General features: G+C 40.3%; 1 protein-coding gene across 1 annotated transcript; it reads left to right on the top strand.

The window, feature by feature from the left end:
- The first annotated feature begins 914 nt into the window (after positions 1–914).
- LOC108433852 (IgGFc-binding protein-like) lies at positions 915–17250 on the top strand. Its single transcript, XM_017708687.2, has 14 exons — positions 915–952; positions 2854–4032; positions 4112–4452; positions 5645–6218; positions 6370–6974; positions 7099–7669; positions 8480–9081; positions 9348–9912; positions 10457–10653; positions 10752–10887; positions 14575–14903; positions 16016–16574; positions 16995–17029; positions 17122–17250. Exons 2-13 carry the CDS (start codon positions 2898–2900, stop codon positions 16997–16999), a joined length of 5619 nt encoding a protein of 1872 aa, XP_017564176.2. The 5' UTR covers positions 915–952; positions 2854–2897; the 3' UTR covers positions 17000–17029; positions 17122–17250.
- The last annotated feature ends 2732 nt before the right edge of the window (positions 17251–19982 follow it).

Raw genomic sequence — 19982 nt, 5'->3', positions numbered from 1 at the left:
GCAAACAGAAGTTAAATGTGACGGCTGTCTGGCGCCTACCCCATAATGAGGAGACATTGCACATTGTTTCGTTCAGATTGCTTCATCGTAGCGAGAGTTATTACAGAACATTTGGGCCTCTTTCGAGCGAATCTACTTGTACATATAGATGTAATTCCATTCAAATGATTTGTTTGTACAAATAAGTTTGGTGGTGATACATTTTCTGAACAAGCAATATGAAATGAAATGCAAGCTTTTAAAACAGTGTAGATATTATATATAATATATAGTATATATTATAGCAAATCCATATTTCTAGAGCATAGGCCCAAAATTATCACATGAATAAAACTTTTGTTCCATTTAAAGAACAGAGTATTCATGTGGCCAAGCTATCTTTGTCTTATGGCTATGTCAACATTTTGATACACAGCTGAATACACACACCAAGTCCTTCCCACCTTTATGTATATTTGCTATGTTGTCATTACCCAGAGTTAGCCATTTCACTCACACAGAACCAAAATCTGCCTGCTGTCAGAGAACCTATTTTTTATTGTTGATATGAAATGTTTGCTGTTGGATATTTGTTTATTTGTGGATTGCTTTCCTCTCCCTGGCACATGTACATAGTCATAGTTGTGCCTTGATGAATAATGATATGACACTCATTACATCCTGTTTCTGACAAGTGCTTAAGCAAACATATGATAATAGGCTCACCTGAAGTACTATTTAAACCTCTATTAATCAGAGGTATCACCCATTGAAGGTCGCAGGTATGTACACAACTTTGTCAGTAAAAATATTACTATTATGTTATATTCATAATATATATGTATTCATTTATAGATGAGGAGTGGCTGCATCAATCATAAAATGTCATTAATAGGTTAAAAAAGCTATTCTTATTTTTTTGCAGACATGGGGACTCAAGTTATACTCTGTTTTGTCATTTTTGCAGTACCAGGTAAGATGATTTTTTTGTTCTCAGACATTAACACTAATTATAACAACATTTTAAAGTAAATATAAGATATTAGGACAATACAACAGAACCAATAATTTTTCAAGAGTTTACAGGGATGCACATGTCTGATCTCACAATTAATCATTTTTATTACAGTCTTTAGTAAATGGTTATAGTCATTCTATTACAAATTCAGTAAATTTTTTAATTACTTAGGCATGATTAATATTTTGAGTACATTCAAAAACCATGACTTTTTCAAAAATAAACAAGTGTATGAATAAAAAGTTCATAAATTAATTCATTATTTAATTGAAAAATACACCAAGCTTTTTTTTTATTCCATTTGAGGTCTTTAAATATAATCATTAAATATGATTATAACTAATTCAAGTTAATTCTAACATTTCAAAGCCATTGCAGATTCATCACCACCTTTTATGATGCATTTTTATGAACAGTATCCAGAAGCATTTAAAAACATATTCAACTCCAATGTATTTATTGGGTTCGGTAGTTTGCTGTGTTGTATCTTGTATTTCAGTATTATGGTTAACATTGTGCTGTAAAAGTAGCACTACATTATCTGGTGTGGGTCCAAGCTTTTTACTCCCAACGCTGTGTGATCCCACTGTTTAGATGGTAATTCTGAAATACTATAAGCTTAATTAAAAAAAAAACAACAACCATGTTATTCAAATCAACAAGCAACATCAGAAAAAGATGCCCATGTGATGCCCAAAGCAGTATGGTTCTTATATGACTATCAAGTGTATTTCTTCCTTAACTCATATTAACATCATATATATTTAAATTTTTTATGTTTCTCATAAATCAGTCGTTTTTCTTGTATGGTTATGGTCACATTAGTACAAAAAAAAGAACACGACATATAAAGGCACTTAAGCAAATTGCATATGAATATTTTAAAAGAATTAGTTTTATATCTTGGCAATATTTGATTGCATAGAAATTTAATGAGATGTATTTTTTAGAATGTTTTTTCATATGTTGAACGATATAGAATTCGTCAGGAAAAAGACCAATAAAAGGAGAAAATAGTATATATAAACAGTATATAAGAATAATATTAAATTAGTATTTACTAAGCTACCATGCTTATTATGTTCATGCATAATTATAGTGTTTTATCTAAGAAAATCCAATGAGTTGCATGACAGACTGTAGTTTATTTCCATAAAAGTGGTCAAATTTCTACTATTTTTGTAAGGTTGAGGTTTTCAAGAAAATGTTTTATTAAAGTTTAATAACATCATCATGAGATTTTTCAGAACTGCATAGGTCATTCAAATCTTAACATGTAGGCTTGTTTTGTTATATTACACATTTATGTAACTATATAAAGTCTCATGATTGTAGAACATATATGTTTGACAGTATATTCATTTAATATGCATTGTATATGTTTTGTTGCCATATACTGGGTGTCTACATGTCTACATACGTGTTGCCTTATACATGATTGCTGTAAAATACAGAAAAATCATACAAGATTTGTAAAAGAAAGAAAAGATGGTTACAGAGTTATGGTAACACCTACATTCACATTTTAGCCTTTTACCATCTGTTCAAAGAAACAACAGACAGATGGATCATCTGTTGTTTTCTTGAACCAATCAGCTTTTGACTGTTGAGTAGGTGGATAATGCACACGGAAATTACTGTTTAATCGCTGTTTATTTACTTTTTGCTGCTACTGTATGTTTTTGAATGTATCTTTTGTAAATTTTGTATGCCATATATATTTTTTGATTGGCACTGAAGTTTTCTTTGCACAGTTAAAATAACTCAGTTGTTTTATTCTTTGATATGTACACAATTTTGATAACAACTGTGCTACACTCATTTGCAAATAAGGCTAACATACTTCCTTTCTCCAGCAGTCAGTGGATGTCCCATTGGCCGGGAGTTCATCACAGCTTTTATGCCTAATTACGTACCTGATGAAGCTAGCACCAAACCCACACTCTCTATCACAGCCCAGGAGTCTGTAGCTACTGTAGCAGTTGAGGTAAAGGGGCTAAACTTCAAACAGTCAGTGAAGATCGAGAAAGGGGCCACCAAATGGATCATCCTCCCACCAAGTACTGAGATTCACCAAGATGGAGTCTCGGCCAAAACAGTGCTAATTACAGCTGATGCAGACATCACGGTGGTGAGCTCTAACATCAAGCCATTTACTGGGGACAGCAGTGTGATCTTCCCCGTTAACCAACTTGGTAGAAGGCATGTGGTCTTCACCCCAGATGGAGGACCAATGAAAAAGATTGTGGCTATCGTCAATGGCAAGGAGGCCAACACAGTTGACATCCTTCCATATTCAGACCTGATGCTTAACAGCATGAAACACTTGCAGCGAAGCGTCAAAACAACCATTAGCCTGTCCCCCTATCAAGTTTATCTGCTGCGGAGTGAGAAGACGTTGACAGGAACTAGAATTGAGTCAAAGCTCCCACTGGCTGTCCTTTCAGGACATGAATGTCTCAGCATTATAGGCACCTGCGAGCATGTCTATGAGCAGCTAGTGGCAGTAGAGGCCCTCTCTAATGAGTACATGATCCCTGCTATGCACTTTCTCATTGGCAAGGATACAGCCAATGTGGTTGCAGTTGAGGACAACACAGATGTGACTGTCTTCCAGGGGTCCCTAGCCCAGCACAAGAAGCTCCGCGCTGGAGAGCTTCTGGACATTGCAGCTCAAATGCCAACCATAGTCCGAAGTAACAAAAAGATCATGGTTATGTTGACCAGCAGCAACCATCCTTATGATGAGTTCCTGACTAACATCATTCCCACATCAGGGATGTCCAAATCGTGGACAATTCACTCTCAAGATGATTACGAAAACTTTGCAATGATTGTCTCAGAGAAACAGACATCTCTTTTTAGCTTGTTGAAGTGGAATGTTTTTCCTGCAAACAGTAAATATTCATGGGCTTTTAAACCAATCGGATCAACGAAAGGGCCTATCACCATATCTGGAGACACACTACAAGCTGTCTATGTTTATGGTGGGAAGATAAGGCATGGCTATGGCACAACAGGAGTCTGCAACACAGGTAGCAATCAATATTTTATCTTTAATTTATGTAAATAGCTTAAAAAATACCAACCACTGTTTCATTGGGGTTTTTCCAGCTCCTCGACCGCCCACACCTCCACCAGACCCATGTGCAGTCATTAAATGCCGTGAAAGAGAACAATGCCGGAAGGGAGTGTGTGTCCCCATTGAATCAGCAACGTGTTGGGCTGTTGGAGACCCACATTACAGAACATTTGATGGAAAGCTATTTGATTTCCAAGGCTCCTGCACCTACACCATGGCCACCACTACAAAGATTGGGCATGGCCTTGTCCTGTTCACTATTCTAGCGAAGAATAACCACAGAGGGAGCAACAAGGTGGCCTATGTGAGGACAGTATCTGTCAGCGTGTACAACCAAACAGTGGTCGCCAGCCAGCAAAGGGGCATGGTTGAGGTAAGGGTAATAAATATATGTTTGTGTGTGTTGTCTTTGAAGATTTTCCTTTCTTTTTAAAACTTTAATATTGAGATACAAAAGTGGCTATTGCTACTCTTCTGATTGAATAACATGACTTCTCAATGCAGTTGTTGGTTTTGGAAATGTATCATTTTTATTTTGTTCATGTCCCAAACTAACATTTTGAACATGTGCAGAGGTGCAATGGTTAGTTACAAATTTTATATATATAAACTCAGCATATGATTAGAAATTGTGCTGTGCTATTTGCAAAAAAGGTATATTTAAGTATTCTCTCTGTAGAGCATATGTGAACTTCAACAACTAATGTAATTTGACATTTCACAGTAGACTGTAATTTAGATTGTAAGCCATTGGGTAGACTACTTTTCATTTTGTGAAAGTGAAAGCAGCACAGAGTTTCATGCTCTTGTTCAGGAGCTGAAATTTAACTTATGGTTCAAGTGTCTGTAGCCCAGCTATAGTTGCTTTTGTAAATCCGCACCATACATGGTGATGGAGAGGACATACTTTTTTGATTGTTACAAGTTGGTGGAACACAATTATCCATACAGTTTGGCTGTTGCTATGACAACCACAGAGACAGTACTAACTGGTGGAGTGAGTTCATGTTGCCTGAAAAAGTTTACCAAAATTGGACAGGGTAAATAGAATGATTTATTTAACCAAGATCAATCCTGTTAATTAAGATTGCCTTTGTTTATAATGGAACTGTATTCGGATTAATGTCTTTTTTCTGTAACTGTATAGGAATACAGTTACCTTATTGCTACCATGATTACGCAACAATGTTACAGGTATAGTCTATGTGTGGAATATACCAATAATCTTTACTACCAAAAAAAAAAAAAAACAAGATTACTATTGTGTTCCAAACAACATTCACATGTTATAAGTACGCTGCAAATTTAAAAGAATTAAAGTGGACACTGTAGAGCAATGTAAAAAAAACAAAAAGGCCAATGTATACCCAATCTAATGCTCAGCACCCCCAAGTGTTCCACATTTTTCCTTCACTTCTGGGAGTTATTAGTTGGGTTGGATCAAAAATGTTGACTGTCTGGGTGGCTCTGACGACAAGGTTGGGAACACTTACTTTAGAGCTAAGGAAAAAGACACAAGGAACAGTCACTGATCGGAGACTACATTGCTTCTGTGCCTTTTCCAGGTGAATGGTGAAATCACATACTTGCCTATAACTCTAGCTGGAGGAAAGCTACAAGTGGTGCAGAGGGGCTGGAACGTGCTCATAACAACAGACTTTGGCCTGGAGGTGAAGTATGACTGGAACATGATGTTCTACATCATGGTGCCCAGCACCTATTTCAGGTCCTTAGGTGGACTTTGTGGAAACTACAATGGTGACCAAAGGGATGAGTTTTCAAATCCCAAGGGAACAGTACTCACCACTGTGCTGGATTTCGCCAAGAGCTGGAAAGTGTCTGACAATGATTTGTTCTGCCGTGATGACTGTGAGGGAAAGTGCCTGCTTTGCCCTGCTGGACTTCAAGAAAAGTACATGGAAGAGAAGCACTGTGGTCTTATGGCAAAAGCAAATGGGCCATTTGCCACGTGCCATAAAGTTGTAAATCCAAATATATATGTAAGTAATTGTGTATATGACGTGTGCATTAATAAAGGCATCAGAACCTTCCTTTGTGACAACATATGGAGCTATGTTGATGCTTGTATGGCTGCCAGAGTGAAGATAAATGCAACCTGGAGGGTGCTGTCAGATTGCCGTAAGTGATTCTCTGAACCAGTTTGATGATGCAAATGGTTGTATTACGTGGTTGTTTTACATCTTTGGAGATATAAGCAAATACAACAGAGTGCTAAAGCAGTATGCACCATCTTTTTAACATTTATTCATGTCTTTCCTGATGTTAATAGCAATTCAGTGCCCAAAAAACAGTCATTATGAAGCATGTGGAACAGCCTGTGCTGCTTCCTGTGGGGATCGAGATGCACCAGCCAAATGTAAACAGCCTTGTGTGGAGGGCTGCCAGTGCAATACTGGCTTTGTCCTCAGTGGAGACAAATGTGTGCCGCTGAAGGAGTGTGGCTGTACCTATGAGGGCCGTTATTACCCACCCGCTAATACATTCTGGGGTGACAAGGCGTGCACCAAGAAATGTTCCTGCAATTCACAAACTGGACAGGTCACATGCACACCCACAAAGTGCAAGGCATCACAAGTCTGTGCCTTACGGAATGGTGTGAGAGATTGCTACCCTTTGTCCTACGGCCATTGCCAGGGCAGTGGGGACCCCCACTATCGAACCTTTGATGGGAAGACCTTTGATTTCCAGGGCACTTGCACCTATTACCTCTCCAAACTGGTTACCACAACTGATGCCTCACTGGTGCCCTATGAGGTTCTTGTCAAGAATGAAAACAGGGGCATGAACAAGGCTGTTTCCTTCACCAAGACAGTAGAGATTAAAATTTATGGATACACCATTATCCTAAGTAAAGACAACTATGGTAAAGTGATGGTAGGTGGCTTATCCTGTTAAATAAATAGCCAATAACATAAACTCATTTATCAGCTGAACACTGTTAAATCCACTGTTAAACAGAACCTATATCAGTAAAATTTGTCAATGTCTTTTTTCAAAGGTTAATGGCCTGTTTGTGAAACTGCCATTTGAAAAAAACGAAGGGCGGCTGTCTGTTTTCCGCAGCGGCTACTTTGCCACAGTTAAGACAGATTTTGGCATGACTGTGATATTCAACTGGGACAGCCACGTTTCAATCACTCTCCCCAGCACCTACAGCAACATGGTAGGAGGGCTCTGTGGAAATTGGAATGGCAATCAAAATGACGATATGGCCATGCCCAACAAAATTATCACAACAAACCCAACTGTATTTGGAACCAGCTGGAAAGCCAGAAATTACCCTGGTTGCACGGAGGAGTGCCAGGGCAAGAAGTGCCCCAAATGTGATGCTGCTGAGCGGATGAAGGACATTTATACAAAGGGCTGCAGCCTTATTACCAATAAAAGCGGTCCATTTAAAGGATGCCATGCCAAAGTTAATCCTACCCAGTTCTATGAAGATTGTGTATATGACATGTGCATGTATGGTGGTCATACTACAGCCCTCTGCAATTCTCTTTCGGCCTACACAGCTGCATGCCAAACGGCACTCACCGTTGTGGAGAAATGGAGGAATAATAACTTGTGCCGTAAGTGCTTACTTCAAAGTATCCTAGCCAGCTGATCATATATAAACCACCATTTAAAAGTTTGGAATCATTGGCAATATTAATAATTATTTCATATACAATAACAATTTTGTACATTGTACAATTAAGCATTAGAAACTAGAAGTTATTTCCGGATGTTTTATTCAATATGTTGCATCAATTTTCTGTCAAGGTATTCTCCTCACTGTTTGATCAACATTTCTGAAATCGTTCCCTTGATATCCTTTTAATTATTTTCCATCTTAATCCTAATCAGCTTTCTGCAATACATTTTTCGATACAGCTTTGTGAAATTTTGCAATCATCTATAGTTCCACTTACAGTTCTGAATATATCTGCGACTTTGAGCTTTCTGCGTTTTATGTTTTTGGAGGATGAGGGGGGGTTTTACCTGTTTTTCTCCCCAATTTAGTCAGGCATATTCTCCCTGATAGGTAGGACTCCAGATGAGCTACCAGCTGGGAGGGTAAACACATGCTTTTCCCTTTCCTTTCTCTGCTAATACAGTGTTATTAAACAGGTAAACACACAGGTGAATATGCTGCCCTGCACTCCCAGCCACAGGTGGCTGACTAAAAGATAGATTACGGCACCACTAAAGAGGCACTGCTATTTGCTAAGTTGCATAGCACTAGCGTATTAGAATCATCTTGCACATCTCTTTGCAAACTGATTAATGTTACAGAAAACATTGATTCCATACTTTTGAATGGTGCTTCCAAATTTCTGAACTGCAGTTAGACCTCCTGTATAACTTAATACTGGGTCTGTGATACTGTCTCTCCACAGCTGCCACTTGCCAACCAAATAGCCACTATGATGTGTGTGCTGCTGGATGCCCCCAGACTTGCAGCGGCCTCTCCAAGCCCAGAGCCTGTCAGGGTGCTCCTTGTGTAGAGGGCTGCGTATGTGATGACGGCTTTGTCTTAAGCAATGGCGAGTGTGTGGCAATGGAGCGATGTGGTTGCACATATGAAGGCCAGTACTACCATCTGGGCCAGATGTTTTACCCTAAAAACCAATGCAATTACAGCTGCATCTGTGGTAACCAGGGACGAGTCAAGTGCAATGAGAGATTCTCTTGTAGTCCAAACAGTCACTGCAGGATCCGTAATGGGGTTCAGGCCTGCCATCCTGTGGGCAAAGGATCTTGTTCTGTATCTGGTTCTGGTACCTACCAATCATATGATGGCCAACAAATCAATGTGCCTGGGAACTGTATGTACAGAATGGTGGAAGTTATCCGGACTAAAGACCAGAAACAGATACCTTTCAGTGTGTCAGTGCAACAAACATCTTCTCATGGAAAAATAATAATCACAAGGAAAGTCAACATTGTAGTAGCTGTATATAACATCACACTCATTCCTGGTCTTCCATGGGAAATAAGGGTAATTTTTCCAGTTGATTTTTAATTAGTTTAGCAAGAAACCTTACCAAGGTAAATGGTGCCAACTGCAGGGACAGTATCCTTAGAGACACTTGGGTTTTGAGTCTTTTTAAGGACATAGTGGAAGCAGCAACAGGGTATCTGCAAGGATTGTACCTATGGCATCTTCATAGATAGGTTCTTTGATTGCTCAGACACCATGAATTCAATGTTCAGAGCTGAGTAACATGAAGAAATGGAAATTGTAAACCTTTTCTTTCGTGGCAGGTGGACCAGGTCAGAGCAGTCCTGCCTCTGGTACTTGAACAAGGCCTGGTGAAAGTCTACCAAAGTGGCTCTTTCATTATTTTGGAAACCAGCTTTGGACTGAGGGTGACCTATGACACCGTGTCCATGGCCATCATTGAAATCCCATCCACTTACAAAAAAGCTGTCCGAGGTCTCTGTGGCAATTATAACGACAAAAAGGAAGATGACTTCCTTTTGCCAAATGGTAAGCAGGCTCTCTCGGCTACGCAATTTGTGAAAGGATGGACATTGGTTCAAGAAAAAGTAATCTGTAAAACAGGATGTGGCTCCAGATGCCCACAGCCTGACAAAGGGAGTCAAACAAAGGCTGAAAATGATTGTAAGATCTTAATTTGGGAGAAAGGCCCATTCGCTAAATGCCATTCCAAAGTTTCACCCGCAAAATTTTATGATGCTTGTGCAAAGGATGTTGCATCACAACTTAAAGATAAGACCCTTGTTTGCCGCTACATCCAGAAGTATGTTGTTAGCTGCCAGCAAGCTGGAGTCTCCATAAACATCTGGAGGAATACCACGTTTTGTCGTAAGTAACTGTGTACTTTTGCCTATCCGCAGTATTATTTTTTAATTAGGAGATTCTTTAACAGGGATGCAATGATTTCTACATGTATAAAAAAAAATGCTTAATCCGTATATGTATGGGGCTTTATTTTGTTACAGAGTAGCACAACAGTCATGGAAAAAGTTCTGTCAGAGAACTTTTATTTACTGGGTCAAACCAGTCTTTATCGAATGTAATCAGACCTTTTTCATAACATTTTTTAGTACATTTTAAAGATGGGAAATATCGAAAAATCACATTGAATCTTGACCTCTGAACTGAAAATTGCACCAAACCTGACAATATGTGCATCATTATTATGTATCAAGAATTTTATCACATTGAGACACCACATTTCGTACTGAATCATGTTTTGACTATGTGCATTGTTATATCCTGATTTTTCAAGAGATTTGATGTATTATAGGAAGTTGATTTTATAATTTAATATTATATATGGCATATAAATAGTGAATTTAAATTAATATAAATTTCATTCTCTTTTTCCCCCTTTATCCTATTCTAGCCATGACATGTCCTGCCAAAAGTCACTATGAGCTATGTGCGGACACCTGCTCGTCCACTTGTGCCAGCCTCATGATGTCACACACCTGCCCAGTGTGTCTGGAGGGATGCCAGTGTGACGAAGGCTATGTGTTTGATGGAGGCGAGTGTAAGCCTTTAAGTGACTGTGGTTGTCTGGTGCGTGGCAGATACTACAAGGTAAATTGGCTTTCAGTTTGTTGATGATGGCCAGTCTGGCTAGAGAAATCTCACTTGATTTTAGCAGAGAAAATGTTAAAGATGTCTTTTTTGTGTAGTCTGGAGAGACAACAGTCTTGGGGAACTGCATAGAGGCGTGTACCTGCAAATCTGGACAGTTTTCATGCAAGCCCATGCGATGTAAAGAAGATCAGGTCTGCCGCAAGAAGGATGGCATTCCTTCATGTGTGAATGGTAGGTGCAGTCCTGTTCTTATCCATGGCTGCTCTGGCCATAACAAAAATTTATAACACCTTCTGGTATGTGATCCCTACATTAGCCCATTCTGATAACTAACATAGACCTGCATAGACACTTTTGAACACTTGATTCAATAGGCACTGTATGCCAAAAAAGGTGCATTTGCCAAGTTTACATCTATTTCAAAATAGATGCACGTAAAATGTTTTTTAAGAAGATGCTATAATGTGAGTTATTACGATTATGTAGACTGATATTTGTGTCAGATGAGTTATCATACCTCTCCATGGATCACCACCTTATCGTGGTGGAGGGATTTGTGTGCTTGAATGATCCTAGGAGCTATGTCTGGAGCAAAAGCTCCTGGTAGGGTCTCCCATGGCAAACTGGTCCTAGGTGACAGGCCAGACAAGTGTGATCCATAATCACCCCTATGAAAACAAGAAAGCAGGACTTGTGTACCCTGCCCGGATCAGGGTTACCGGGGCCCCACCCTGGAGCCAGGCCTGGGGGAGGGGCTCGCCAGCGAGCGTCTGGCCGGGCCCAGCCCGAAGGAGCTACATGAGTCCCCCCTCCCATCGACCCACCATCGATGGGAGGGGCAGTAGTATGGGTTCGGTGCATTGTGGATGGGGCAGTGTCCGAAGGTGTGGGCCTTGGGGTTCTGATCCTCGGTTGGTGAAACTGGCTTTTGGAACTTGGAATGTTACCTCACTGATGGGGAAGGAGCCTGAGTTGGTGCGCGAGGTTGAGAGATACTGGCTAGATATAGTTGGGCTCACCTCAACACACAGCTTGGGCTCTGGGTCCAATCTCCTTGAGAGGGGCTGGACTTTATTATTTTCTGGAGTTGCCCAAGGTGAGAGGCGGCGGGCAGGTGTGGGCTTTCTCATAGCCCCTCGACTTGACGCCTGTATGTTGGGGTTTTCCCCGGTGGGCGAGAGGGTAGCTTCCCTACGCCTTCGGGTTGGGGAACGGTCCTGACTGTTGTCTGTGCTTATGCACCGAACAGCAGTTCAGAGTACCCAGCCTTCTTACAGTCCTTGGGAAGGGTGCTTGAAAGTGCTCCTCCAGGAGACTCGATTGTCCTACTGGGGGACTTCAACGCTCACGTGGGCAATGACAGTAAGACCTGGAGGGGTGTGATTGGGAGGAATGGCCTCTCTGATCTGAACCCGAGTGGTGTTCAGTTTTTGGACTTCTGTGCAAACCACATTTTGTCCATAACGAACACCACGTTTGAACACAAGGATGTCCATAAGTGCACATGGCACCAGGACACCCTAGGCCGCAGTTCAATGATTGACTTTGTAGTCGTGTCATCGGACTTGCGGCCATGTGTTTTGGACACTCGGGTAAAGAGAGGAGCTGAGCTGTCAACTGATCACCACCTGGTGGTGAGTTGGATCAGTAAGTCAGACTCGTTCCCAGTGAGAGTTGGAACTCCGTCAGGGCTGCCCTTTGTCACCGATTCTATTCATAATTTTTATGGATAGATTTTCGAGGTGCAGTCAAGGGATGGAGGGTGTCCGGGTTGGTGACCTCAAGGTCACATCACTGCTGTTTGCATCAGGCCGTGAACTTCAGCTTTCGCTGGATCGGTTTGCAGCCAAGTGTGAAGCGGCCGGGATGAGGATCAGTACCTCCAAATCCGAGGCCATGGTTCTCAGGCGGGAAAGGGTGGAGAGCCCTCTCTGGGTCGGGGATGAGCTCTTGCCTCAAGTGGAGGAGTTTAAGTATCTCGGGGTCTTGTTCACGAGTGATGGTACAAGGGAGTGGGAGATTGACAGGCGGATTGGTGCTGGGTCAGCAGTGATGCGGGCTCTTTACCGGTCTGTTGTGGTAAAGAAAGAGCTGAGCCTTAAGGCAAGGCTCTCGATTTACTGGTCGATGTACATTCCCACCATCGCCTATGGTCATGAGCTTTGGGTAATGACCAAAAGAACGAGATTGCGAATACAAGCGGCCGAAATGAGTTACCTCCGCAGGGTGTCTGGACTCTCCCTTAGAGATAGGGTGAGAAGTTCGGTCATCCGGGAGGGACTCGGAGTAGAGCCGTTGCTTCTCCATGTCGAGAAGAACCAGCTGAGGTGGTTCGGGCATCTGGTTAGGATGCCTCCTGGACGCCTCCCTTGGGAGGTGTCACAGGCAAGTCCACCCGGGAGGAGACCCCGGGGAAGTCCCAGGACACGCTGACGTGACTATATCGCCCAGCTGGCCTGGGAGCGCCTCGGAATCCCCCCCAGGGAGCTAGTGGAAGTGACTGGGGAAAGGGAGGTTGCTTAGGATGCTGCCCCCGCGACCCAAACCCCGGCGAAGCGGAAGATGATGAATGGATGGATGGATGGAGTTACCATAGGTAACAATTCAAATTTTCCATTAAAACACAAGCTTCTTTATTTTAAGCATCGTCAACACTACTGTGGGGCACTGCATAGCAGCTTAGTTTAGTATGTTACAAAAAAGCTTGAACCTATTAGAGTCAAATATACTAAAATAAGCTAATGGGACAATAACAATGTTGTGACAGGAAATTTGCTCACAGCTACAGAAAATGCCTGCACTATTATAACTTACTTGTTTGAAAGGTTTACATTGTCAAGCACAGTGTTAGCTAAAAATCTGTCTAATAAACTCTCAGATTTACAACTGTCTAAATAACAGATAGCATGTTATGGCTTCTCCGCACCACAGCACAGGTTCATTCGGACTTACTGAGACTTCATTGACACAAGTTTTGAGGACTAAATGACTCAAATGTGTATTTGTGTGTTAAGCTGTTAGTTTATGCTACTTTTAACTCATATTCTCATAGCACCAGAGGCTAATGTTAGCTTCACAAGAAGGCTAAAAATGCCTTACTAAAGACCATGGAGCTTTAATCCAGTTCATTATTGGACACAAATTTAGAAAATAAAGACTTAAATTATAAATCTTTTTTGTGTGAGACGCTGTTAGCTTAATCTGTTTTTAATTGATATCCTTCTAAGGATAACCTTCTTCTGGCAAAAAGACCTCAACACCAGCGGTTCTGGCTCACTGACACTGCAGTGAGGCAAGTTTAGAGGATAAAGACTCAAATCAGAGCGAGAGAAATCAAGATACTGGTCCCAGAAGGACTGAATCTTTCTGGTAGTGTGGGTAGTGAAGGGTTTAGAAACAGGGAGTCGAATGGGCGTTTACAATTTGCATAACTGTGCATATTTATAGTTATTTGCACTCGTAAGTATTGAGGATCCATCACAGCTTTTCAAACTTGCTAAATGCAATATCACAGCTGAATGAGCTCAAAGGAAAGCACCAAACACCAGTTTTGTTCCATCACCTAACAGACGCTTGCTCTAGAAAGCATTGTGCTGATTGATGGGGAGAAGGAGGGGCCATCATATCCACCCAGACAGAGCGACATTTGTGTTCTCTTGGACTCCCAGCCATAGTGACTCAACATCAAGAGGGATTGAGCTTGCAGTTTCCTGACGATAGGGCAAACACTTAGACCGTTGCGCCATACGATGCCTCAAAAGCAGCCTTTCTGACAGACAGCACCTACTGCAATAAGCCTTTATAGCTGTATGTAGGTTTATGTCAGTTGTCATAGCAAGGTGTTATGTACCCTTTCAAATACTGTTCTAATGTTAGTGTTATCCAACAATTCTAAACTGATGTCTTACACTATTTCAGACCCTTGCTTCAAGAAAACCTGTCGTGAGAGAGAGAGGTGTGTGGAGAAGGGCAATAAGGCGGTGTGCACACCCGAGTCTAAGGCCTCATGCCGAGCTTTTGGAGACCCTCACTATGAGACATTCGATGGCAGCCAGTTTTCTTTCCAGGGCACCTGCTCCTATGTATTGGTTAAGACATCGGGTAACGACAAAACCCTCACACCTTTCTCCATCATCAACAAGAACCGACTTGCCTCTGGAGCACGGGGTTCTTACATGAAGTCAGCCATCATAAAGCTCCCAGGTCATGAGATTGTCATCACTCATGGCGAACGTAACAGAGTAACAGTGAGTATAGCTAATGCTTCCTTATAGCTTACAGAAATGTATGTGTTGGAATAAACTGAGTTTACAGTAACACTATACTTAAAGACTACTTGCATAGAGATTTGGCACATCGAATAAAAGCAATATTTCAGTTTTTGTGAACTGTACTCACAAGATAACAAGATTACATTGTATTGACATAAGAACCCTTAAACTAAAGTGACATTTATTTAATTTATTACGGTATCATTCCATTTATTACGGTATCATTCCATTGTTACAGTGGCCTTTTTGACAACACCATATTTAAGTTCTATGTATTTCTACACAAAACGAAAAGCACAATATCTACAAAGAAAATTTCTACAAATGCATTAACTAAGTTAATTCAGAATGCTGTAGTTACTGTAATATGTCTCATTTACTTTTGATCTTTAAGTACATATTTTAATATGTATGTTCATATGTAAGGTAAAATATGTATGACTATCAAAAAATCATAGAACAGATAAATGGGTCTCTTAACTAAACTGTGCCTTTTGAGTTCCATTACTTGAGAACAGTTCTTCATAAGTGTGGAATAAATGGAACAAATGTCAATACATTGTCATTTAATTCATAAAACATGTCATCTCGTGATTAATGGTTTAAATACTGAAGTATTGCTTTATAACAGTGGTCAGAAACCCTGGTCCTGCAGAATAATGTTCCTGGGTAATGTAGTTCCAGCCACAATCTTCCACATCTGGTCTAGCCAAATAACTTCTTCAGAAGTTCTTGATTGACTGGATCAAATGCATGAATGATAGGTAAGGGGATGATTCAGCATATTAGATGCTGGTTAGTTTGAACTAAATTCTGCAGGAAAGTAGATATCGAGGAGGAGAGTTTGTGACCACTGCTTAAAAATTATATATCAGCCATAGTCTCTATCAACACAGACTTCAAATAAGGTGTTACAGAGTTTACACATTAGCACATTAATGAAAAGTGATAATAATACAGTACTAATATTCTAAACATTATAGCCTGAATGCTCAAAATTGCCAGAATGTGCTGGACATAGGTCACTAGGGGTTTGTGGTCAGTGTGGAGCATAACAGAAATCTATTTCTCCTTTCTGTACTCCCCAGATTGATGGTAAAATATCATTTCTCCCTGTAAAACTGAACTCCGGCAACATCAGGATAACTAAGTCAGGTATCACTGGAACCCTGAAGACAGACTTTGGCTTGGAGGTCACCTTTGACTGGGGCGAGTTATTCAAGGTCACAGTGCCCAGCAGCTACTACAAAAACCTGGTGGGCATGTGCGGAACCTATAACAACGACCGCAGAGATGACTTTGTCACACCAGCTGGCGTTCGTGTGCCGGACGTTGTACAGTGGGCTGCATCCTGGAGTGTTCCTGACAACGACCGCACATGCTGGCACTTCCCAGCCTGCACTGAACAAGAGAAGCAGCGCTACCGTGGCCCCGAGTACTGTGGCGTGCTTGTAGACAAAACAGGACCCTTCGCTAAGTGCAGTGAGACAGTCACACTGGCCCAGTTTCCAAACGACTGCCTCTTCTATGCATGTCTTACTCATGGAAGCCGAACGGCCTACTGCAAAGCCCTTAACAGTTATGTTAACTCCTGCATGCTGGCTAAAACACCAGTCTCACCGCAGTGGAAGCAGATTACTAAATGTCGTAAGTAACATCTGCATTCTGAATTTCTACTCACAGACTTATGGCATACATTTTAAAGGAAAAAGATATATTGAAATAAAAAAAATCTTTTGGACAAAAAAGCACAACTACTTGGGCTACACTGACCTCTGAAGGGGCGGCACTTCATACAGCAGCACCGAAGAGCCACCATGAAAGAAGTGCTAATTTAAGCAAGATTTATATACAGTACCTTTCAAAAGTTTGGAATCACTTGTAATATTAGTATTTTATTCAGTAATAATGCTGTAATCCAATAATTACCTAAAAAATAAGCTACAGTGAAACACTTTTCTAGAGTGCAGTTTACATCTGTATTCATTGACTGTGTACCTAGACATTCCATCATACCTCTGTTTAATGTTAATACTTCGATTCTCTTTTCTTCTTTCCCTCCCACAGCTTGAATAAGAATCCTCCTTTTTCCATCTGAAATGGTATGAAGTGGTTTCATAAACAGTAAATAAACAATTATCTTGTGGAGTATAATTAATTCATAAATATTCCTGCTGTCTTTACTGTTTTGCAGATCTAATCAAACAAATTGAAGAGGGAGTCGGAGTCCTACTGTCAATCAGCTCAGATGAAAAAATGTAATCATTTTATTTGCATACTAATTGTTTAGGCAGCATCAAACCAGTTTGACCAGTAATCTCAGCTACTGCAATTAATCTGTGTTTCTTTGCATGATTTATCTGTAACTTTACTTTTTCTTGTTATTAAAAAATTGCATCAGCAATTTTCATGAGCCTATGTCATCTTCTTGAGTCATAAGTGTGTGTGTGTATGTGTGCGTAATGTATATATATATATATATATATATATATATATATATATATATATATATATATATATATATATGTTTGTGTGTTAAACTGCTTCACAGTTCTGAAGATACGTTCTCATTAATACAATTAGTTTAAAAACAATTTTTTTAAAAAAAGACCTTAAATAAATATGTTCAGATCGTCATAAGAAGGGACCCTAAAATTATCTTAGGAGACATTGTTAAAATGCTTGTAAACAGATTTGTTTATTTGTGCATCTTGATGCAGTTCACTGAAAGAGTTGAGGATTTTAGTACTTTAAATGTCCATCTCAAATGTTTGTTGAGTGTCAACATTTTATGTATATTCAATGAATACCTTCAGTATGAATCTTTAATGACAGCCTTTAATGATTACTATATATATATATATATAGTGAGTGTACAGCCTGTATAGCAGTGCAGATTTACTGTCCTCTGAAAAGAACAACACACAGCCATTAATGTCTAAATAGCTGTGAGAACACCTCACATGAACATGTCCAGATTGTGCCCAATAGTCTCGTTGTCCCTCCCTGGTGTCATGTGACTTATTAGAGTTACAAGATTCCAGTTGTGAATGGGGAGCAGGGCTGTTAAGTTTGTTTTTTTGGGTACAATTCACTCATACCAGCCACTGGATATTCAACATGGCACCTCAAACTCTCTGAGGATGTGAGAAACTGAATTGTTGCTCTCCACATAGACGGCCTAGGCTATAAGAAGGTTGCTAACACCCTGAAACTGAGCTATAGCATGGTGGCCAAAGTCATACAGTGGTTTTCCAGGACAGGTTCCACTCCGAACAGGCCTCGCCAGGGTCGAACAAAGAAGTTGAGTCCACAAGTTCAGGGTCAAGATGTCTAACAGCTCCGTGATGTCATCATGGAGGAGTGGAAGACGAGGAGGAAGAGGATTAGGCAGTGCTAGATAATAATGGTGGTCACATTAATATTGACACTTTGAGCACAATTTGGACATGTTCACTGTGAGGTGTTCTGACTCGTGTTGCCAGCTATTTAGACATTAATGTCTGTGTGTTGAGTTCTTTTCAGAGGACAGTAAATCAGAGTTTCATATCTATAGTGTTGTCCCAAAAAAAGATATATTTGCTGAAATGTTGTACTCATTTTTGTGAGATACTCTGTGGGTGTGTGTACAGTGTGTGTGTGTGTACAGTGTGTTCAATTGTACATATGTACAGATTTTTATTCATACTGGTCAAAAAAGGGCTGGTAGACTAGTTCAAACCTGAGTCTTGGTTTTCCAGTTTCTCAAACATGAAGCCTCTGTCTTACACATGGTGGATAAAGTTAAAGAGGCCCTTAGGACAGAGCATCCAGTTTTACTTACAGATACAAATGGAAATGAGATCTTGGATTCTCTGGAAGCCAGAGGTACAAAAATAAATTTAACACCTGATTAAAAAGATTTTGATTAATCTATTGTATAAGATAACATTTCAGTTAAGTCCATGTGTTTACACAGGGTATTTATACTGGTAACAGAATTTCAGGACGAGAGTTACTATTTTTCAAGATGAATTTTGTGGCCCGCTACAGAAAATGAAATATTGCCAAAAGGATTTGATCGTCTGCCTTCACACGCATATGAAGTTGAGTGACATCCCAAGTCAGTGCAATCAGATGTTTTTCCAAGTCATTTTAGATGATTTCTGTTGGTCCATTCATCATGAAATTTACACACAATATATAGGACCACAGGTACTATAAGCCATGTCAAAAACTACAAAAACGACAAAAAAAAAAAAAAAGGAGATATGAGGTTTTGTTCCGACAGCATATTTTCTAGGAACTAAGAAAAACATTTCTGTAACCTTTAAGCTAGTTCATTTTTATTCAAAACATGCCTGAATTTCAACTATTCAAGTATTACACAGTAGCACTGTTTGTTAAGTTTAGGATTAAAACAAGTTGGCCAGTGGAAATTTGTTTGTCTCCATGGTTTTAGGCAGATATAGCTAGGCTAGCTAAGCTGGCTCTAGCGTGGGTCTCTTCAAAAGCTGAAGAGAAGATCTGATTTCCACTGCACTTTGTGTTACTACCTGTTGCCTAATTATCTGTCCCACCTTAAACGCTTTCCTTTATGGTGTAACTGCCGCTGTGGTTAAGACGGAGCGAAAAACTCTGAATAAGAAGCTAACATTAGCCTCGTCAGAAGCTGTTCGTTAGCCGTTAGCTTAGCACTGACAAACAGCTAGGGACGCTAACATAAGCTACTATTATCGTTGAGGTGTTTTCCCCCTCATGTTTTGGCCGAATTTGAACATTTATGTCCCAAACCGAAGGCTTAACATTAATAGCCATGTTTTTTACTGCTCAGAGAAATTTTTCCTTTCAGGAACATACAGTCTTCACCTAGAAAGGAGTCCGGAAAACTGAAAATCTGTCAGACGCAGAACAACAGCCCAGGACTGAAGTCCAGCCAGTGCACTGGATCTCTACCAAGTTTATAAGTAAAGTTGTTCATTATCTTTGATTATCAGTTATTGACAACACCTGATCAGCTTACCCTATGAAGAATTTGCCTAAAGCAGTGGTTCCCGATTATGATTGCGGAGAACT

The sequence above is a fragment of the Pygocentrus nattereri genome, chromosome 24, assembly GCF_015220715.1.
Source record: "Pygocentrus nattereri isolate fPygNat1 chromosome 24, fPygNat1.pri, whole genome shotgun sequence".
NCBI classification, from domain to species: domain Eukaryota; kingdom Metazoa; phylum Chordata; class Actinopteri; order Characiformes; family Serrasalmidae; genus Pygocentrus; species Pygocentrus nattereri.
Note: the sequence above shows the minus strand (reverse complement) of the source record. Positions and strands in the feature narration are given on the sequence as shown.